The 22,171-nt window shown below is 53.0% G+C and overlaps 2 protein-coding genes across 6 annotated transcripts; both read left to right on the top strand.

The window, feature by feature from the left end:
* Window positions 1–628: 628 nt before the first annotated feature.
* LSM2 (LSM2 homolog, U6 small nuclear RNA and mRNA degradation associated) lies at window positions 629–6,100 on the top strand. The gene is made up of 5 exons (XM_019927220.3): window positions 629–852; window positions 1,473–1,540; window positions 5,299–5,329; window positions 5,448–5,507; window positions 5,617–6,100. The coding sequence occupies exons 1-5, from the start codon at window positions 850–852 to the stop codon at window positions 5,740–5,742; spliced, it is 288 nt and encodes a 95-aa protein (XP_019782779.1). The 5' UTR covers window positions 629–849; the 3' UTR covers window positions 5,743–6,100.
* A 751-nt stretch (window positions 6,101–6,851) lies between these two features.
* VARS1 (valyl-tRNA synthetase 1) lies at window positions 6,852–21,673 on the top strand. 5 transcript variants are annotated; one of them, XM_073810523.1, is made up of 30 exons: window positions 6,852–7,094; window positions 7,323–7,744; window positions 8,960–9,094; window positions 9,190–9,328; window positions 9,559–9,683; window positions 9,766–9,853; window positions 10,057–10,157; window positions 10,293–10,420; window positions 14,458–14,622; window positions 14,870–14,951; window positions 15,443–15,562; window positions 15,642–15,750; window positions 15,843–15,937; window positions 16,175–16,265; window positions 16,519–16,643; window positions 16,728–16,831; window positions 16,917–17,075; window positions 17,189–17,279; window positions 17,397–17,502; window positions 17,580–17,650; window positions 17,740–17,865; window positions 18,167–18,271; window positions 18,354–18,422; window positions 18,503–18,581; window positions 18,706–18,833; window positions 19,216–19,371; window positions 19,505–19,711; window positions 19,796–19,907; window positions 20,003–20,328; window positions 21,526–21,673. In XM_073810523.1, the coding sequence occupies exons 2-30, from the start codon at window positions 7,358–7,360 to the stop codon at window positions 21,592–21,594; spliced, it is 3,798 nt and encodes a 1,265-aa protein (XP_073666624.1). In that variant the 5' UTR covers window positions 6,852–7,094; window positions 7,323–7,357; the 3' UTR covers window positions 21,595–21,673. The 5 variants fall into 5 exon arrangements, with proteins under 5 accessions (XP_073666624.1, XP_033719906.1, XP_033719907.1 ...); XM_033864015.2 differs by having other exon boundaries at window positions 6,853–7,129; XM_033864016.2 differs by having other exon boundaries at window positions 6,854–7,129; window positions 9,769–9,853.
* The last annotated feature ends 498 nt before the right edge of the window (window positions 21,674–22,171 follow it).

Raw genomic sequence — 22,171 nt, 5'->3', positions numbered from 1 at the left:
TATTCCTTTAAAAAATATTTTCACTTATTGTGGCATAATGTCGCATACTTATGAAGCCTTGGGGACCCGAATATAGAAGTACGTGTAACTGTGTAACTGCATTTGTGTCCCTTTCTGTTTGAGAGGGAAATATTTTTTAAGTGACAATATTAGAATGGGTATTTCTAGCCCGGAGCCAGACTGTTGGTTTTACTCAGTCCTTTACAGGACAGTCCTAGGCAAAACCGTAAAAGAAATGTGGACCGAGAGAGTAATATCTTTACTGGGAACCTTTGATAAAATCGAGGTATGTGCGCAGGCTCCTCATCTCCGGGACTTCTCAACATTTTTTTTCTTTACTTTTATCAAAGTGTAACATACATAGAAAAGTGTACAAATCATCATGGGTTTTCACAAGCTCCCCAGCAGTTTGCAATAGGAAGTATCTTTAGAGCATGAGCAAATCATGCTGGAACTGTACTTATTGTCATAGAAAGGAACAAAAACCCCTGAGAGGCGGTGAGGCGCCCTCCCCGACGCTCGTGCAGCGGCTGGGGCCCGCGCCTGCGCGGTGGGAGCCTGCCACTCCGGGAGGAAGTCGGAAGGCGGGAAGCTCCGCCCCTTTCCCGGCTTTGGCGTTCCCCTCGGCTCTATCCCCCTCGGCTCTATCCCCCCCACCCTCCCCGAGCCGCGAGCCCGCGGGGCGCTGTCCTCCACCCCTCGGAGCTCTCCGCGGCGCTTCCCGCAGCGCCTGCGCGACCCCGCCCCGCCCCACGCGCGGGTTCGCGTTCCAGTTGCCGCCAGGCCTTCGGTCCACTGCACGCGGCCCTTGCTCTCCCGGTCCGGCGGGCGCCCAGCGGCGCAAGCACCATGGTAGGTACCGTGACGTCACAAGGGGGCGCCCTCGGGGAGCGCGGGCGGTTGAGACGGTTGGGGGCGGGGCGGGGGTCCCTCTGGGGGCTTTGTTCTTCTGGACTGGCATTGGGCCCTAGGACTTTTCCCTCCATCCTTAGTTCCTGCGCCTCAAGTTCTTTGAGGAGAGACCTGGAAGCAAATAGGATTTTTTTTCCCCCATGAGAAAAAAGGAAAAAAAAAACAGAGAGTCGGCGGAGACCGCAGTAGGAACAGCTAGACCTCAAGGATCATTTCCCTGACGGAGAACAGGCTCCGGGAGGGTGCGGGTGCGGGTGGAATACTTTCTACAGTTCTCTGGGAGGCGTGGACAGGACCCTAGGAGAGGTCGTCCGTTGAGAGACGAGCCCGAGGTGTGTAGCGCAGAGCCTCTCTCTGGGGCTTTATGTCAGGGGCTCGAGGTAGTGTGCATAATCATCTGGGCTCCAGCTGTTCATCCGAGTGTTCCTTCCTGTGAAGTTTTGAGAACTGCCAGAAATGTGGCGGGGATCCCAATACCAGTATTTGGTAATACTAGAAGGGGGACACGCCTCTTACCATGTCCCTTCCCATATGATGGTTTTCCCCCTCTCGCCCAATAGCTCTTCTATTCCTTTTTCAAGTCCCTTGTGGGCAAGGATGTGGTCGTGGAACTCAAGAATGACCTGAGGTAGGTGCCTGCTCTGCCAAGTCTGTAGGGGGTGGATGTGCCCAGCGCCCTGGAATTTCTTTAACAAGTATTTGAGGGCTAGGCAAGGTGGGAGGGATACAAAGGAAATAAATGACTTGTGCCTCAAGCTTACAGATTAGCTGAGGAGTTGTATCTTGTACTGGAAAAAAATACAAAGAAGCATGTAAGTAGTAAGTACTAGAGAGAAGACAGGGCAGACGCATCAATAACATTTTTTACAAAACGTAGTTTTGTTTTTCTGATTATATACTCCTTTGACCCAACTTCTAGAAATGTAAGTATCGGTTCCTCAAGTAAAGATGTATGTACAAAGATGTTGGTAGATTTTTTTTTGTAGTAGTAGCCAAAAGTTGGGGGAAAAATTAAAATAGCCATAAACAGGGAATGCGTTAGATTGTGGTTTTTCCATATAATATAGCTGTTCACATAGAAATGAGATGTATTAATATGGAAAGCTGTTGCAGAATAGTATATGTGGCATTATCTCCTTTTTGTTGAAGAAAATATAAACAGAAGATCCATGCAGCCCCTTCTGTCTATACTGCTTTTACATCCCCTATCCCCTTGTATCATTAGCTTGTAGTCATTTTTCAGGAGTTGGATTAAATGCTGTATCCTTGGACTTTCCTGGTTGTTCTTCTTCTAGCCAAGTAGACGCTTCCTTTTCTTTCTTTCTTTCTTTTTTTTTGGCCGTGCCACGCAGCATATGGTATCTTAGTTCCCCCACCAGGGATTGATCCTGTACCCCCTGCATTGGAAGCATGGAGTCTTAAACTACTGGACCTCCAGGGAAGTCCCTAGCCAAATAGACTCTCTGTCAAAGAGTCTTTTTTTCTTCCTAGTGGCTTCTCAAATTGTGATTTCATAGAAATGTATTTACTGTTTAGGATCTATCTTTCCTACAGGGCCAAGACCATGCTTAAGCTCACCACTGTGTAACTAATGTCTAGCACGGGCCTGGTATCAATATATAGTAGGTGCTTAATAAATGTGTGCTGAAGGAAAAAAACATAGCCAACATTTGAGAACCTCCTATAGGCTAAGAACTACTCTGAATCCTTTACATTTGTTAACGCATTTAATTCTCAGAACACCTCTACATGATATATACTATTGTTCCTGTTTTACACATGAGGAAACTGAAGCTTGGATAGGTTAAGAAACTTGGTTAAGTCTACACAAATACTAAAAGACAAAGCCAGAACTTAAATCCCATTCTGTCTGCCCCCCCCGACCCCTTTTTAAAAATTAAAAACAGGGTCATAGTTTCTATGCAGTTGTGAAACTTGCTTTCACCTAATGGTATGTTGCAGATATTTTCCATGTCAATAAAGTTGATGTTTAGCGTTTTAACGTTCTTAATGTCTGAATGGCATTTTTCTTAGCTGGCTAGAACTAATTTAACCAAAACCTTGCTTTTGGACACTTAGGCTGTTTCCAATTATTTGCTTTTATAAATGATACTGCCCTGAACATCCTCATGCGTACATCTTTGTATACATCTCATTTCACTAGAAAAAAATCCTTTCAGTGAAATGTACATTTAAAATATTGATACATACTACCTGATTGTCCTTTAGAAAGTTTGAATGAATGTATTCTCTCCCCAATGGTTTCTTCTTCATTTCTATGTGAGAGAATTTCTTAGTGGGGGAGGCATTGACATGGCAGGGAATGGTGAGGCAAGGAATTTGCCTTTTAGATCAGAGATTTCGATTTATGGCACTGACAATGCATGTGGTATTGATGGCATATATTGATAGATTGGGTCCATATAGAGACAAGTGTGGAAAGCACAACTACCCTCAGCAATTCTGTGAGATGACTTGTTTTTTGATTTTCCTCTTCTTCCTGGGTCTTCCACATGGCAAGAATAACTGTTATGTTATAGCCCCAGATCCTAAATCAAGGACTTAAAAGATTCAAAGGTAATCCATTGGGGTGGGAGAAGAGCTCTTTCTCTTGTGCTGGTTGTCAGACCACTTTTGTCCTAAATATCTCATTCTAAAGGGACTGAATGAAATGTTACCACCTTATGCAATTCCTGAAAGTTATTGCATTGCTGCAGTTGGTGATAAGGCGCTGTCAAAAGTTTTTTAGCAGCCAGGGATGTGGTAAAACCACCACTGAGGCAGTTGGTCTCAGACACTGGATTTCAGACACTTAGAATTTTACAAAAATTAGGGCCAACAGAGAACTGACAACTTGAATTTTGGCAAGGTAAGGATTTTTTTTTTTTTTTTTTTTGCGGTACGTGGGCCTTTCACTGCTGTGGCCTCTTTCGCTGCGGAGCACAGGCTCCGGACGCGCAGGCTCAGCGGCCATGGTCCATGGGCCCAGCCGCTCCACGGCACGCGGGATCCTCCCGGACCGGGGCACGAACCCGCGTCCCCCGCATCGGCAGGCGGACTCTCAACCACTGCGCCACCAGGGAAGCCCCGGTAAGGATATTTTTAAAACTGCGATTTATTAACAATTATATATTTTTTAATACAAAAAAAAAAGGAAGGGCAATTAAAGAGCAGTTATTCTTAGGAGGAAACCAATGACAACCGTCAGCACACTATATACACACTACACTAGCCTGCGTTTCCTCTTTTGTCACGGACTTATGAAACCTTTGAGCGCACATCAGTATTTGAGAACCAGTTCTAAGGAACTTAGAATCTGATGATGACATGCAGAATGGTTAGGATGAAGGCAGCCAGGTTGGAGGCTGGCCTGGATTGAGCTGTAAAGTCATTAGACCTTGGTTTGTAGAAATCATACTACAAAGAGAATTACAGAAATGTTAGAAAGACATCAGCAAACCATAGGGATTCGTGGGACGTGGAGGGTGGAGAAGTACAACTTATAGGATTTGAGGTTGTGAGACTTCGTGTTGAAACTGTTGGCAGAAATGAAAGGATTGGGAGAGGTAGCATGGCTTGGAGCACTGGTATTTAGATAGCATTCCTCTTTAATATTGCAGGGGGCTCAAGGATTGAGGAAGGGAGAGGACATCCCTGTGCCTGCATCATCAAGAACACTGCTAGCTACCTACTTTACCTACTTTACATATGAGGCTCTGGTTCCAAAGCAATAGTATTTGAAAATAGCTGGTGGTTCTGGGGGTTGGACAGGCCTGAACCAAAGTCTCTGTTTGTTCTAAACTTGGGCAAGTTATAAAACGTTTCTGAGCCCCTGGATGGTTAATAGCTACCTTATGAAGTGGCTGTAAATATTACAAATACGCAGAATACAGGTCTAGCCCATACCAGTTGTTTAATGGTATCTACTAAGAGTGAGTTGGTTTAGGGAGAGGAGAGGTTATTTTAGAGGTCTAAAATAACACACTGCTCTGGAAGCACCTACATTCCTAGTCCAGAGCTTAGACATATCCCTTTTTGGTTCTGCCTTTCCTGGTTTCCTCAAGTCCTTTTTTTTTTCTTTGCGTTACGCGGGCCTCTCACTGCTGTGGCCTCTCCCGTTGCGGAGCACAGGCTCCAGACGCGCAGGCTCAGCGGCCATGGCTCACGGGCCCAGCCGCTCCGCGGCATGTGGGATCTTCCCAGACCGGGGCACGAACCCGTGTCCCCTGCATCGGCAGGCGGACTCTCAACCACTGCGCCACCAGGGAAGCCCACCTCAAGTCCTTTATTTCCCCCCAACCATGCTCTTATCCCTGCTCTGCAGTCACCTCTATGTTGACTTCGGTATAAACTAATTGGGTTTTACCCTCTCTCTGCCCCTGACAGCATCTGTGGAACCCTCCATTCTGTGGATCAGGTGAGAATATAATAAGGGCCCTGAATGGAGTCTTGGGGAAGGAGATGGGAGAGGTTAAGGGCTGCGTACATTCATCTTGCCTCTAGTTCTAATGATGGTGTTCATTTTCTTTTCTTAGTATCTCAACATCAAACTAACTGACATCAGTGTCACAGACCCTGAGAAATACCCTCACATGGTGAGTTGTGGATGGTAGAAAAGAGCAAACATCTCTCAAAGCAGGAGGTCCCTGGGTGGATAGAGGACATTTTTTAAGGGTGTTTTCACATTTGTCTATCTTTGTCCAGTTATCAGTGAAGAACTGCTTCATCCGGGGCTCAGTAGTTCGCTATGTGCAGCTGCCAGCAGATGAGGTCGACACACAGTTGCTACAGGATGCGGCAAGGAAGGAGGCCCTGCAGCAGAAGCAGTGATGGTTCCTCCTCCCTTCCCCTCCCTTCCACTGGTGACCCTTAACCTCATGTCCCAGCCCGGGAGGCCTCCCTCCCATACTTGAGGTGTTGTTTGTTTCTACATAGCAAAGGCTTTTTTTTTTTTTTTTAAGGAATGTGGATGAGAGGAATAATAGTAGGGAGCAGCTATCCTCTGTTGAGAAGGGGAGGAAAAGTAGGCTGGGAACTGCGAAGCCTTCCCTGGCCCCAGCACCTGCCTTTCTCACTTCTTCCCTGGAGATGGTGGGAAGATCTCCCAGATCTCTCCAGGGTAGCACGTGATTCATTTTGGGGATGGAAGGAATCTGTCCCGCATCGGGAATAAAATTTATGACGCAAATTCTGGTTCTGTGTGTGTGTTGGGAAGGGGGCTGGAGAATGGGAAAGGGGTGCTAAATTCATCCAAGCCCTGTTACTCTCATTACCCCAGCCAAGAATCCACCCCATCCCGGCATCATCTGCTGCTACTCTCCTTGGTATAAACCATATCATTACCTCAATTAGACCACACGTGTTTCCTGAACATTCCCCTACTTAAATGGCCTACCTATCGCAGCCTTTTGCTTATCCCGTACCTATGAGTGCTTGCTGTCCTACTACCATGAAAGCTAATGAGACACCAAAATGCGTTTAATGCTGCTGGATTTCTTCCTCAGCCCAGCCAAACCAGTACACTCTTTCCCAATATCTATTGCAGATAAATAAATACAAGTGACAAAATACTGTGGAGAGTTGTGACTGGAAATTAACTTTCACTCGTTTAGCGAACAAGAGTTGCCGCTACAGATATGAGTTCTCAGCATGAAGGGACCTTAGAGGCCATCCAGCGTGACTCCCTCTTCCCACATAGGAGGAAATGAGGACCAGGGAGGACCTGGACACCAGGGACCTTCGCCAAATAGACCCGCGTCCGCGTCAGGGAGCGCCCTCCCCGCCGCTTCCCCAGCTGCCCGCTCGGCACCGCCCTCCCGCCCGGCCGAGGACCCGCGCGGGGTGCCCGCGGCGGTGCCTGACGGGAGCGCGGTTCCCGGGCGCGTCGCCACCCCGTGCCCGCGCCCCTCGCTGTTCCTCCGGAGCGCGGTGTGCGGCGGGCGGCGCGGTCCCCGGGCCAGGGTCGGGCCAGGGCAGCGCCCGCACACTCAGGCGGGGCACGGCTGCCCCCGCCAGGACCCGCGGGCCCGGAAACGCTTGCAGTCACACGTGGGCGCCGACGGCCCGGGCTGCTGTCGCAGGGAGCTACGGTCGCCCGGACAACTGCCCGCCGTCGACGCCCGCTGGACTCCCCGGCTCCAGCCGCCAGACCAGTCCAGCTTCGGCCGGCGCCCGGCTATGAGGTGGATACCAGGCTCAGTGTGACCACCTCCCTCCAGTACGTACATACATCCCGAACCCGCGTCCTGCCGGCCGCTGAGGGGTTCTTACGAGCTTCCCACACTCCCCGAGGGCCCGCGGTCACGGGAAGTTCCCCACTGTCATTGCCACTCCGAGAGCTGGGTCCTCGGCTCTTGAAGTCCAGTCAGATTCCTGGGTCCCTCGGTCTTACCCTGTCTCTTTCTCCTTAGGGTTTTTCCACCTCGTTCGGACCTCCTGCATAACCATGTCCGTTCTCTACGTCTCTCCTCACCCCGATGCCTTCCCCAGCCTCCGAGCCCTTATAGCTGCTCGCTACGGGGAGCATGGGGAGGGTCCGGGATGGGGAGGAGCCCACCCCCGCATCTGTCTCCAGCCGCCCCCGACCAGCAGGAGTCCCTTTCCGCCACCCCGCCTGCCCGCCCTGGAACAGGGGCCCGGTGGGCTCTGGGTGTGGGGGGCCACTGCTGTGGCCCAGCTGCTGTGGCCAGCAGGCCTGGGGGGCCCTGGGGGTAGTCGGGCAGCCGTCCTCGTCCAACAGTGGGTCAGTTACGCAGACACGGAGCTGATACCAGCTGCCTGTGGGGCAACGCTGCCAGCCTTGGGACTCCGAAGCTCTGGCCAGGACCCCCAGGTGAGAAGAAGCGCAGAGGGGAAGGGGGAAATTTAGAAGAAGGAAGCAAGACTTGGAATGGATGGTGAGCCAGGAACTCAGCATGTCAGACGTAGAAAAAAATTGATCGTATTCCAGATTGCCACCTGCTATGGTAATCTTGGGTAGCTTTCTTAAACTCTTTGAGCCTTGGTCTTTTTATGTCTGTGAAAACAAAAATTGAGAACATGTTGAGAAGTTGAAAAGATGTGTGCAGAGCACATAATCTAGTGCCAGGTGTTTTAAAGTCTCAGAGTAAGCGTTTGATGAATCTGAAACTGATGAGGTTAGTTAGAGGTTACTGTGAATTGTAGGAAAAGATTGGGTGAAGGAGAGATGAGGAGAGGCAGTCAGGCCTGGAGAGATGACAGTTGCTGGGAGAAGATGGAGGAGAAATGAAATGAGGAAGAAGGGAAGTAGGAGAAAGGAGAGAGAATCACACCAGATTATAATTAAATTCTTCTTGAGTGGAGCTGTGCCTTACTGCCCTTATAACACCACCTCCTTGCAGAGTATTGAGGACATGGTGGATATCTAGTATTTTTTGAATGAATGAATGAATGAAATGAATATATGACTTAGATCCTGGTTTGCTCCCTCATATCCTGACTACCCTATGTAAATAGCGGCCCCCCTCATTGGAATTTTCTCTCTCCCTCAGCTTCATTTATTTTTCTTCATAGCACTTAGGAGGAAAATAGGGTAATACATTATATATTTGCACATTTATTGTCTCTGCCCCTAGAATGTAAATTTCAACAGGTCAGAGGCTCCATCTGTTCATATTGTTTCATTCATTAGAGAAGGCCTGGCATGCAGTAAGTACTTAAAAAATATTTGTTGAAGCAGTTACTGTGTTGCTTCATGTAACCTTTAACTTCCTGTGCTTAGTATATTGTATCTGACATATAAGTGTTTAGTAGGCAGTCCAGTGGTTAAGACTCCACGCTTCCACTGCCTGGGGCGCGGGTTCGAGCCCTCTTTGGGGAACTAAGATCCCGCATGCTGCGTGGTATGGCCAAAAAAAAAAAAAAGTGTTCAGTAGGAATTTATTGAATGAATGGGAAGTATTTTTATTATGATCATTTCAGTGAAGAAGAAACGTGATTCGTGGGAATGGAAGGCCAAATGGATTGAATGGGGGTGGGGATTGAGGTGGGCCGAGCCTTATCTCATACCCCTTTTCCTTCCTGTTAGGCTGCACTTGCGGCCCTGGGCAGGGCCCTGAGCCCCTTGGAAGAGTGGCTTCGGCTGCACACCTACTTGGCTGGAGAGGCCCCCACTCTGGCTGACCTGGCGGCTGTCACAGCTTTGCTGCTGCCTTTCCGTTATGTGAGTCATTGGGGCTTGGGGAAGAATGAAGGCAGGTTCCCTTAGACCTCACTATAGGGTGAGTAAGGATAGTTCATTTCTTTTCCTCACCCCAGGTCCTGGACCCCTCTGCCCGCCGGATTTGGGGTAATGTCACTCGCTGGTTTATCACATGTGTCCAGCAGCCAGAATTCCGGGCCGTGCTGGGAGAGGTGGCTGTGTATTCAGGGGCCAGGCCTCTCTCCCAACAGCCAGGTGAGGAAGCATGGAGGATGGGAGCGAAGGGGTTCCTCTGGGGCCTTTCATGCAGCTCACTTTCTTTTGTCTCTTAGGAATAGCAGAATCACTGGGACAGGAGCTGGGCGGGGGTAGGTGGGAGGTCAGCACGGGGGAGCCTTTGGGCAGCTGAAATAGGCCATCTGAGACGTAATAGCACTCTTCACAGAGGGTCCCCAGCAGGTCTGCATTTCTGTGCCTCTTTCCAGGCTCTGAGGTCCCTGCACCCCCAAAGACAGCTGCTCAACTCAAGAAAGAGGCAAAGAAACGGGAGAAGCTAGAGAAATTCCAACAGAAGCAGAAGGTCCAACAGCAGCAGCCACCCCCTGCGGAGGTGAGAGGCTGGTGGAGCTGGATGGAGGGTTGGTTCCATGGTGAGCGGCTGGTATCTGGGCCTATATCCTTTCCCTCCCAAGCAGAAGAAGCCAAAACCAGAGAAGAGGGAGAAACGGGATCCTGGGGTCATTACCTATGACCTCCCAACCCCACCTGGAGAAAAGAAAGGTACTAGGAGGGGGAAGAGAGACCTCCTCTCTTCACGTCTACCCTCCTTGTCTCTTCTCTTTTTACCCCTTTTGCTCTGTCCTTGCTCCCACTACTTTGCTTAGTGAGGATTTGCAGAGTCCCAGGTCCTTCTCTGCTGGCCCTTCGTCCCCTTCCCAGCTGCTCCCAGCCTCGGCTCTGACCCTTCCCTTCCTCCCCCTCAGATGTCAGTGGCACCATGCCTGACTCCTACAGCCCTCAGTATGTGGAGGCTGCCTGGTACCCTTGGTGGGAGCAGCAGGGCTTCTTCAGGCCCGAGTATGGGGTGAGTGGGCACTGCTGCCCAGGCCTGGAGGGGATGGGGGCGGGGAAGGACAGGGCTGAAGGATACATTGCCTGGGAGCGGACCAGAAGAGGTGACATGAGGCCTTAGTAAGTACCCATCCTTCCTCCCCGTCAGCGTTCCAGTGTGTCAGCACCAAATCCTCGGGGCATCTTCATGATGTGCATTCCACCCCCCAACGTGACAGGCTCTCTGCACCTGGGCCACGCGCTCACCAACGCCATCCAGGACTCCCTGACCCGATGGTGAGCTCCCGTCCTCCCCTCCAACTGGTTCCCTCTGCCTTCTCTGGCTCCACACTCCTGTGGTTCCCTTCTCTTTGCCGACTGGGGCCCTCAGCTCTGTCCCCTGGTGGTGCTACACTTCTCTCTGGGTCACTCCCATCTGATGACTTAGCATCCTCTCCTGGTCAAGTAACCAGCACTTCCACTTGCAGACTCTCTTCTCTTGCCACTAAAAATAACATTATTTTGAATTTAGCAAGAAATATGTGAATATATTCTTGTAAGAAATTTAAAACTTCAAGTTTCTTTGACCACCCTCCTCCAGATTTACTTCCTCCTAAGAATTAGCACACAGCATTGTCATCACTTGGATGTGTATCTTTCCAGATCTTTCCTATTTGCTTACATGTACATGTACCCATAGAAATGTGTAGTTTTCCTTTTGGTAAATGGGTTTTTCTTTTCTGTAACATAAAGGGCTCACACCAAACTTGTTATTTTATAACTTTTTTCTTACTCCTAACAGTTTATCTAGAGATTTTTCCTCATCCTTATATGTGGACTGACTTGATTCTCCTCATTGCTCCTTAGTGTGGCCTTATATAATGGTGTCACTTTTTTTTTTTTTTTTTTGGTACGCGGGCCTCTCACTGCTGTGCCCTCTCCCGTTGCGGAGCACAGGCCCCAGACACGCGCAGACTCAGCGGCCATGGCTCACGGGCCCAGCCACGCCGCGGCATGTGGGATCTTCCCGGACCGGGGCACGAACCCGTGTCCCCTGCATCGGCAGGCGGACTCTCAACCACTGCACCACCAGGGGAGCCCTGGTGTCACTTTTTATTAATGAATGTTCCTAATTTTTCTCTGTTGAAAACTGCTGGAATGCACATTTCCTATACATGCTTTCTCAAGCTCCTGTGGAAGCATATCTCTGGCGTAGATACCAAGAAGTGAAATCTCTGTGTCCAAGGGGCCTGCCTTTATTGAGTACAAATAGAAGCTGGCAAGTTGCCCTCCAAAACGGCTTTACCAGTTTATACTCCATGAGTTGCATGTGAGGTGTGCCCCTGCCAACCCTGGACATTATCTGTCTTTGTTTTGCCAATCTGATGGGGGAAAAATGGTATTTCTGTTACTGCTGATTACTAGTGAGGCTGTGTCTCTTCATGTATCCTGGCCAGTCAGGTTTCTCTTTATATGTATTGTCTGAACCTGTTGTTTGCCCATCTTTCTGTTGTTCTTTGTTTGTTTGTTTACTTTTTTAGTTGTTTCATTAGAAGAGTCTTTATAGAGTGTATGTATACATTTTGGCTATTGATTTTTTTTGTTGTTGTTATATATGTTATAAACATTTTCTCCTGTTCTAGCAGTTGACTTTTTTCCCCCACTGTTAATATTTTGACTAGTTAACAACCACAAAGGCTAATATTTCAGGTGACGAATTTCTTTTAAAAAATATTTTAAAACAGCATTTTATCTATTGAAACTAGGGTTTATTTATTATATTTTAAATTTTGAGAAGTTTTTCTAGTGTCCTACTTAGCTCAATTAATTGGTCAAAAATATTTACAGGACATAACCATGTGCCAGCTCTGCTCAGGGCACTGGGATACGTCCGACTTAGCATTTTGCAAGGAATGAAGAGTTGGAAAAGCAGAGTTGTGTTAAATACATACAACAGCCAGATTGTTTACGTGAGGAAACGTTTAACACTTCTTACGGAACACTTGAGCTCACAGTTTTTTCTAATGAGCATGGTTTAAATCAAATATTAGAAACTCCCATTACTTAACTGGACTAGATTCACGTCAGTGTTTTAGAATCACAGATAACGTGAAATAACAGCCATAGGTATCTCCACCAGTAAGACATAAAAATGAAGCAAAAGTGACTGTCTACCTGTGTTTTTTCCTTTTTCTTCTAGCAGAGAATAAGGTGTTTTTCTACAAATATCCATGACATTTTATTGATTTTTTTTTTTTGGCCCAATTTATATGCTCCCCAAGAGACACTTTTAGTGAAATAATATTTTTATCTTCCTCTCTCATGCTTGATTTCTTTAATAGTATTGTTTAACAACATCTTGAAAAGGTCAGAAAATGTTCATATCCATTACAGCATATAAGAATGTCTGTGATCTGTAAGAGAATGGAGTTGCTACAGTCCTGTCCCCAAGGAGATCTAAACCCAGTGGGGGTAAACAGACTGATAAAGTAATGGATATAATGCAGTTTGATGAGTCATTGAAAATAACGTATGAACACAGCGTTACTGTATTTCTACAGTAATTTTCTCTCCCCCACTCTTTTTTTAAACATTATCATTTTTAAAAATTAATTAGTTAATTTTTGGCTGTGTGGGGTCTTCATTGCTGCACATGGGCTTTCTCTAGTTGCAGCAGTTGGGGGCTACTCTTTGTTGTGCTGCGCAGGCTCCTCATTGCAGTGGCTTCTCTTATTGTGGAGCATGGGCTCTAGGCACGTTGGCTTCAGTAGTTGTGGTACGCGGGCTCAGCAGTTGTGGCGCACGGGCTTAGTTGCTCCACGGCATGTGGGATCTTCCCAGACCAGCTCGAACCCGTGTCTGTCTGCTGCATTGGCAGACAGATTCTTAACCACTGCACCACTAGGGAAGTCCCATTAACATGTATCATTTTTTGGTTTTGTTTTTTGCGGTACGCGGGCCTCTCACTGTTGTGGCCTCTCCCGTTGCAGAGCAACAGGCTCCAGATGCGCAGGCTCAGCGGCCATGGCTCACGGGTGCAGCCGCTCCGCGGCATGTGGGATCTTCCCGGACCGGGGTACGAACCCATGTCCCCTGCATTGGCAGGCGGACTCTCAACCACTGCGCCACCAGGGAAGCCCCTCTCTCCTACTTTAAAATGTACTTCTCAAAGGTCACCAAAAAGTTCATTACAGGGGCTTCCCTGGTGGCGCAGTGGTTGAGAGTCCGCCTGCCGTTGCAGGGGACACGGGTTCGTGCCCCGGTCCGGGAAGATCCCACATGCCGTGGAGCGGCTGGCCCTGTGAGCCATGACCACTGAGCCTGCGCGTCCCGAGCCTGTGCTCCGCAACGGGAGAGGCCACAGCAGTGAGAGGCCCGCGTACCGCAAAAAAAAAAAAAAAAAGTTCATTACAGTTTAATGCTTCATGGGCCACATCAGCCCAGAGCTTGATTAAGAGTAAACTGCATTCACTTGTACCAGAATACGGTAGGTGAAGACTCACGATACTACCATCTCTCTTTCTCTAATTCATCCCCTGATTAATTCCCTGAAATATTACTAGCTTTCAGTCATTTTCTCCAAAATAGTCTAGTCCTTGAATTTCAACTCAGAGATTTTATTGTTCTGAGGTTTTATGTTTTAACCTAGTCAGTTTACCAATGTTCTTTGACTTAATGTTTACTGTCTTGTTAAAGAAAATCTCTCTTGCCTCCAAGTTACAAACATGATCGATCACCTATTATTTTCTTCTTTTTTTTAATTTTTGGAAACGATACCATTTTCTAATGCTTTTCTTATAGTTTTGTTTTTTAAAGTTGGCGGTTTTTCTTTTTAACTAAATTAGAATTAAACTAAATTTAGATTTATTTTAAAGTAAATAAGTTTATTTTTGTGGCTTTGGGGAAGTAGGGCGATTTTTTCAACCAATTAGCTAGTGTCCCAAACAAATTTATTGAATAGTTTGTCCTTTCTCCACTGATATGAAATGCCACCTTTAACAAATACTAAATATGCTTGAATCTGTTTCCAGTCACTGTTTTGTTTTCTTAATCTATAACTTTGTTCCTAGTTCCTGTGAAAACTTCTTTTAATAATCGTAACTTTCTCACATGTGTTGATATCTAGCTGGGCGAGAGCCTCCTCTTTGTCCTTTTGCCAAATTGCCTTGGCTGTCCTCACACATCTCTGTCTGACAGTGATTTTAGAGTTGGGAGAGTCCTGCCCCATCGCCCCTCTCTTTCTCAAGTTCACCGACTGCCTGCCTGGAGTCCTTTCTTCCTTCGGGGCAGCTCTACTGCCTGCTCACCTCTGCTCCTCCGTGCTCCTCCCACAGGCACCGCATGCGCGGGGAGACCACCCTGTGGAATCCTGGCTGTGACCACGCGGGCATTGCCACCCAGGTGGTGGTGGAGAAGAAACTCTGGCGGGAGCAGGGACTGAGTCGGCACCAGCTGGGCCGAGAGGCCTTTCTGCGGGAGGTCTGGAAGTGGAAGGAGGAGTGAGTGCAGCGTCCCTGCAGACATCACAGCCCTGCCTCCCTGTCCCCTGTCCAGATAAGATCTCTGTCACCTGCAACCCTGGCTGCAGGGTCAGACCCTCCCACAGAGGCTGAGGGTCATTTGGCCCCAGGGACAACGTCCGTTTCAGAGGGATGAGTGATCCCCATATTCTGCCCCATTAGCTGCCTGGTGTTTCCCTCCAGCCCAGGCCTGAATGCTGATCCTGGCCTTTCTGTCCACTTCCAGGAAAGGTGACCGGATTTACCACCAGCTGAAAAAGCTTGGCAGCTCCTTGGACTGGAATCGAGCCTGTTTCACCATGGATCCTGTGAGTAGGAATAGGGGCGGGTCTCGGGGCTGGGGTAGGAGTAGGAAGCTCCCCACGGAAGAGAGCATATGCCCAGGGCCCTCCCCCAAGAGGTGGCCCACTCATAGGAAACCACTAGGGCTCAGCTGCAAATGCCACTTTCTACCCCGTGTCATGGCCCTTTGTGTTACCTGTCACCTACCTTAGGAGCTCAGATTCCTTCCAGTGGCACATGGTGGGGCCTCACCCTCCCCTGGAGCCTGAACCCCAGGATTTTCTGCATTAGCACCTGTCCCTAGCTGAGTGGTTTCCCTGCCATCTACAGTATCACCAGGCTGTTGCCAATCTGTGTTCCCATAGTGCCCTCTCCCCCTCAAGAAAAGTACTTCTCTCCTCTAGCCCCTAAAGGGGTCTGTGTGCCGGGCAGTGGGGCTCTGGGCCAGCCGGGTCTCACTGGCCCCTGCTGCCTTGACACCAAGGCCCATCTCTGGCCCATCTCTATTCCCCCCTAGAAACTGTCAGCAGCCGTGACGGAGGCCTTTGTCCAGCTCCATGAGGAAGGAGTCATCTACCGTAGTACCCGCCTTGTCAACTGGTCCTGCACCCTCAACTCTGCCATCTCGGACATCGAGGTGTGCCCCTTCCCTCCCCCGGCTCTCCCCATCTCCACCCTCAGCCCCTGGGCCACTCTTCTTAATCTCCGCCTCACAGGTGGATAAGAAGGAGTTGACAGGCCGCACACTGCTCTCTGTGCCTGGCTACAAGGAGAAGGTGGAGTTTGGGGTCCTCGTCTCCTTTGCTTACAAGGTCCAAGGCTCAGGTAGGAGCCAGGGGCACCAGGGTCCTGGGCTGGGTTGGCTGGGGGGTGGGAAGGGCCCAGCGCTGAGCCCACAAGGCCTCCTGTCACCCCAGACAGCGACGAGGAGGTGCTGGTGGCAACAACTCGGATTGAGACGATGCTGGGAGACGTGGCCGTAGCCGTGCACCCCAAAGACCCCAGATACCAGGTGCGGCGGTGTGCTGCCCGCAGTCGGGGGATGAATGCTGGCTGAAGCGGCCCCCACGCTACGTGGGGGGATGGGTGCTGAGCCCCCAGCTGATGAGAGAAATTGGATCAGAAACTCATCTGCTGGCTGTTTTCTGGACGTGTAGATGGAATTTGGGTGTTAGAAAGCCAGGACCCTGCGTAGGAGGGAGGCGGGCCCAGCCCTTCGTGCGTTTTCGGCATCTCCCTCTGTCCCCAGCACCTGAAGGGGAAGAGCGTGACCCACCCGTTCGTGCCTCGGAGCCTCCCCATCATCTTCGATGATTTCGTGGACATGGAGTTCGGCACAGGTGAGCACGGGGCTGTCCTGTGGGGAGAGGAAGGAGCCACGAGGCACACTCCTGCTGTCCGTCTCCCCTTTCAAAGAAAAAAATAAGCTTCACCTGAGCAGGCAGGAGTTGGGCTGCTTCTCAGGGGACTGTGTGGGGGGGATGGGGGACAGGGGTGGTCTGAGAGCCACATCCGTCGGCAAAAGGGGGGGTGCGTGTGGGCAGAGACTCTTCTGAGTCCCTCGTGACCCTGGCACCCCGGCGCACACCCCAGGCGCGGTGAAGATCACCCCTGCACACGACCAGAATGACTATGAGGTTGGGCAGCGGCATGGGCTGGAGGCCATCAGCATCATGGACGCCCAAGGGGCCCTTGTCAACGTGCCCCCACCTTTCCTGGTGAGACTGCCTGGGGCGTGGTGGCTGGCTCAGGAGACGGCGGGGTACCTGGCACGGCCGTGACAGAACCTGTCTCACATCCAGGGCCTGCCCAGGTTTGAGGCCAGAAAGGCAGTGTTGGCGGCGCTGAAGGAGCGGGGATTGTTCCGTGGCACTGAGGACAACCCCATGGTGGTGCCACTTTGCAAGTGAGGGTGGAGGCCAGGGAAGGGGGCGGGGACGGGTTTCTCGGGGTGCTCACCACCCAGCTTCCCCACCCACACGTACCTGCAGCCGCTCCAAGGATGTGGTGGAGCCTCTCCTGCGGCCGCAGTGGTACGTGCGCTGTGGGGAGATGGCCCAGGCCGCCAGCGCTGCTGTGACACGGGGCGACCTCCGCATCCTGCCCGAGGCCCATCAACGCACATGGCATGCCTGGATGGACAACATCAGGTGCGTCAGGCCCCTCGATGTGGGGATGGCGACTGGGCAAGGGGCCGAGCGGGGCAGAGGCCGGGCACCTCCTGCCCTTCCTTCATTCCCTCTCCTCCCCCTGCCACTTGCAGGGACTGGTGCATCTCCCGGCAGCTGTGGTGGGGCCATCGCATTCCAGCCTATTTCGTCACTGTCAGTGACCCAGCTGTACCCCCAGGGGAGGTGAGAACCGGGCCAGGGCTGGGTACTGGCACACCTCGAGGGGGCTCTGGGTTCATTGGATCTTGGTGGGGGGACAGGCAGAGGTGCCCCATTGGATACTCACTCCACCTGTGGCAGGACCCTGATGGGCGGTACTGGGTGAGCGGGCGCACCAAGGCCGAGGCTCTGGAGAAGGCAGCCGAGGAGTTCGGAGTGTCCCCGGACAAGATCAGTCTCCAGCAAGGCAAGGCGGGGCCTTGGGGTGGGGGCAGTGGGGGCTGATCCTCTCCTCCACCCCGTCTGACCTCTGGCCCCCCTCAGATGAAGACGTACTGGACACCTGGTTCTCCTCTGGCCTCTTCCCCTTCTCCATCCTGGGCTGGCCCAGCCAGGTACATTCCCGGGGCCAGCGCAGGGTGGGGTGGGAGTCGTGGGGGTGGGTGCCTGGCTCCCCGTCACTCACGCCCTGCTCTGCCCCCAGTCGGAAGATCTGAGTGTGTTCTACCCGGGGACGCTGCTGGAGACGGGCCACGATATCCTCTTCTTCTGGGTGGCCAGGATGGTCATGCTTGGCCTGAAGCTCACTGGCAGGCTGCCCTTCAGAGAGGTGTGGAGACTGCTGAGACCCCTCCCACTGTCCCCTCCCTCACCCGGGCAGCTGTGGGTGGGCCTGGCCAAGGAGGCTTGTAGGGTCTCAAAGCCACCTGGGCCCTACTAGGTGATTCTGCACCCCAGTTTCCTAGAGGAGGGAGCACTTCTAATTCACACGAAGGCACTGAAGGGGCTGGCAGGGACACCGAGGGGCCTGAGGTTCAGAGGAGGGCAGACCAGAGGTAGGGGTAGGGGGACAGGCATTGGGGTCTAGGTGGGGAGACATCCCCACAGGCCTTCCCTTCCCTGCCTCACAGGTCTACCTCCACGCCATCGTGCGGGATGCCCACGGCCGGAAGATGAGCAAGTCTCTAGGCAACGTCATTGACCCCCTGGACGTTATCCACGGAGTCTCTCTGCAGGTGGGGCTGGACGCGGGCTCAGGCCGGGAAGGGCTGTGGGGTGGTGGCCGCGGGCCTCTGACTACTCCCACCTCACCCTCAGGGCCTCCACGACCAGTTACTGAACAGCAACCTGGATCCCAGCGAGGTGGAAAAGGCTAAAGAAGGGCAGGTACAGAGGGTGGGCCCGGGGCTGGGGTTTGGGCAGAAGGCAGGTGAGGCTGGCTCAGGACGCTCACTCCTTCCCCGCAGAAGGCAGATTTCCCGGCGGGGATCCCTGAGTGTGGCACCGATGCTCTCCGGTTTGGACTGTGCGCCTACACGTCCCAGGGTACGGCTCCCCAAACCTGTCTCAGCTGCATCGTTCCTCCTTCCCTGAGGCACAGCTCTCTCCTCTGCCCTGGGCGTGAGCTGGGAGGGAGAACGGTGTGGACTCACACTTCACCTCCACCCAGGCCGTGACATCAACCTGGATGTGAACCGGATATTGGGATACCGCCATTTCTGCAACAAGCTCTGGAACGCCACCAAGTTTGCCCTCCGTGGCCTTGGGAAGGATTTTGTGCCCTCACCCACCTCTGAGGTGAGGGCCTGGTAGGCGCGAGGTGGGCAGCACCCACACAGGTTGCATCCTTGCCATCAAGCGCGGCCCGTGCTGTTTCAGGGTTGTAGCCACAGAGTCAGGAAGCCCGGCTCCTGCCCCCAAGGAGCCTCTGTCTAGCTGAGGGGACAGAAGGATATAGGGACAGATTGTCATCAGGAGAGCCTCAGGCACTGTGGTCCTCCCACAAGGTGGCGGGGGGCCTACCCCTTCTCCCCCAGGCACTGGGCACATGGTGGTTGCTTTGGACCCATCAGGCTCCTGGAATGCAGATTTCCCCATGGTTCCCGTTCCCATGGGGTTCTGGCTCCCCTCCGCCTGGGCATATGGTGGCCCCCCGCCTGATATGGTGCTTCCCCCCAAGCCTGGAGGCCGCGGGAGCCTGGTGGACCGCTGGATCCGCAGCCGGCTGACCGAAGCTGTGAGGCTCAGCAACCAGGGTTTCCAGGCCTACGACTTCCCAGCTGCCACCACCGCCCAGTACAGCTTCTGGCTCTACGAGCTCTGTGATGTGTACCTGGTGAGGAGGGGCCGAGGGGCCGGGGTTGGCATGAGACCTGAGCCAGCCTGTCCCCCTCCCCGTCCTCAGCAGTTCAGCGAGGGCTGGAAGCCAGGCCTCCCCAGCCCTGAGCCCTGTGCCTCCCCCTCCCCAGGAGTGCCTGAAGCCTGTGCTGAGTGGGGTGGACCAGGTGGCGGCCGAGCACGCCCGCCAGACCCTCTACACCTGCCTGGACGTCGGCCTGCGGCTGCTCTCGCCCTTCATGCCCTTTGTGACCGAGGAGCTGTTCCAGAGGCTGCCCCGGCGGACGCCACAAGCTCCCCCTAGCCTCTGCGTTACCTCCTACCCGGAGCCCTCGGAGGTATGGGGTGTGGCCTGGCGCGGGCTCCAGGTAGCTGTGCAGAGCCAGCCCCCAGCTTCCCTCACCCGCTCCTCCACCCCACAGTGCTCCTGGAAGGACCCTGAGGCGGAAGGCGCCTTCGAGCTGGCCCTGAGCATCACTCGAGCCGTGCGCTCCCTGCGTGCCGACTACAACCTCACCCGGATCCGGCCCGACTGTGAGCCTCAGGCCCCCGCGTCCCCCGTCCCCTCAGCCCACTCTGGGACCCATGTCCAGTGTGGCTGTCTCGTCTCCTTTCTCCCTCCCACGCAGGTTTCCTGGAAGTGGCTGATGAGGCCACAGGCGCCCTGGCATCAGCAGTGTCGGGCTACGTGCAGACGCTGGCCAGCGCGGGTATAGTGGCTGTCCTGGCGCTGGGGGCTTCTGCACCCCAGGGCTGCGCTGTGGCCCTGGCTTCTGACCGCTGCTCTGTCCACCTGCAGCTGCAGGGCCTGGTAGACCCGGCCCGGGAGCTGGGCAAACTGCAGGCCAAGCGCAGTGAGGCACAGCGGCAGGCCCAGCGTCTACGGGAACGCCGCGCTGCCTCGGGCTACACTGTCAAGGTGCCCCTCAAAGTCCAAGAGGCAGATGAAGCCAAGGTGTGTGGTGTGGGTGGGCGTTTCCTTCCCCATTTCCCACCCCATCACTCCCCCCACCATCAAACGCCCTCCTGCGCCTGCTCTGCTGGGCCCCAGGCAATCCATGGAGGAGCAGGTGGGACCATGTAATCCCCGCTCTCACACATGAAGAACAGCCAGGGCAGGGGCACAGTCCAGGGTCACGCAGCAAGTTGAAGATGGAAGCAGACCATCCATCCATCCTTCCTCCCAGTCAGACCCCTCGTGCACCACCCGCTTCCCAGAACTTGGTATCCACATGCCGGGGGGCTGGGATTGGGATTGACCCAATACAGTCAGGAAGCTTAGCAGATCACCTGGGACCCCTGCAGGGAGGAGCCATGGGGTAAACCACAGGGACAGAAAGAGAAACGTGAGTGGAGGCGAGGAGTTACAGAGCCTCGGCGGCTGAGCAGGTTGTCTCACGTGACTGTCCCGGTAGCCCTCTCATGGCAGGGCAGTATTACCAACACCATCTTCCAGAGCCTCTGTTCCTAACCACTGTGCTCTGCTTCCCCAGTCACTGGCTGGGGCTGAGCCACTGGGTGGCACCCATGAGCTCTGAAGCCCCTTTGTCTTTGGGAATGGATCACTCTGGGAAAAGACAGGACCCAGCAGACCAGTGATGGTGGAAGAGAACAGGGAGGTGGGGAATTAGGGGGAAGCAGGCTAGCCAGGCACACAGTTCCCCCAGACTACTCCCTGCCCGTGGTCCTCACCCACCTTTCCAACTCTGACCCCTCTGCTCTTTTTTTTCATATATAAATTTATTTATTTATTTTCGGCTGCGTTGGGTCTTCGCTGCTGCATTCTCTAGTTGCCGCGAGTGGGGGCTATTCTTGGTTGTGGCGCGCGGCCTTCTCGTCGCGGTGGCTTCTCTTGTTGCAGAGCTCGGGCTCTAGGCGTGCGGGCTTCAGTAGTTTTGGCACGTGGGCTCAGTAGTTGTGGCTCACGGGCTCTAGAACGCACGCTCAGTAGTTGTGGCGCACGGGCTTAGTCGCTCCGCGCCATGTGGGATCTTCCCAGACCAGGGGTCAAACCCGTGTCCCTTGCATTGGCAGGTGGATTCTTAACCACTGAGCCACCAGGGAAGTCCCTGACCTCTCTGCTCCTGTGGGCCTTTGGGGTTCTCTTCTCTTGGCCCTGGGTCTCACCACTCACCCCCTTTTCCACCCTCAGCTCCAGCAGACAGAAGCAGAGCTCAGGAAGGTCGATGAGGCCATCTCCCTATTTCAGAAGATGCTGTGATACACCCAACTCCAACCCTCGTAACTCCCAGTGTTCCACCTTGGGGATGGCAGCAATAAAATATTTTGCCACAAAACCATCTCTTGGCTGTGTGTGGTGGGGCTGGGGATGGGGTGCTGAGGCGCTGGGTTCCTGAATTCTCTGAGGTGCCAACGTGAACAGGAGGGCAGCAGGCTGGGCGTGAGGCACTGGGTCCTTGCGGGTAGAGAGGTGCAGAGAGGTGCGTCTCTCTGGGTCTGGCCCTGGCCCTGAGCCAGGCCTGAGTCACGCTGCTAGCTCCCCCCTCCTGCTGCCTCCTCCTCCCAGCTCTTCCCTCACCTCCGCACTGCGGCCAGCCAGCCATCCAGCCGTGGGAGGCCCTCCCTGGTGCTGACTGCTGCTTGTGGCCTTGGGCAGGCCGGAGCAGAGGGGCCAGGAGCCGCCTGTCCTGCCCACACCCTGCCGGGGCCTCCCTCTCCCTCCCTCCGCTGAATCCGGCCTAGGTTAATTATAACTCTGACCTAAGTGCCCTGTGACACCCTGCTCCCCCTCCCGCCCCCCCGGCCCTGCCTGGAGAACCCAGCAACCAGGTAGGGGA

This window comes from Tursiops truncatus, chromosome 10 (genome assembly GCF_011762595.2).
Source record: "Tursiops truncatus isolate mTurTru1 chromosome 10, mTurTru1.mat.Y, whole genome shotgun sequence".
NCBI lineage: Eukaryota > Metazoa > Chordata > Mammalia > Artiodactyla > Delphinidae > Tursiops > Tursiops truncatus.
This window is presented reverse-complemented; position numbering and strand designations above follow the sequence as displayed.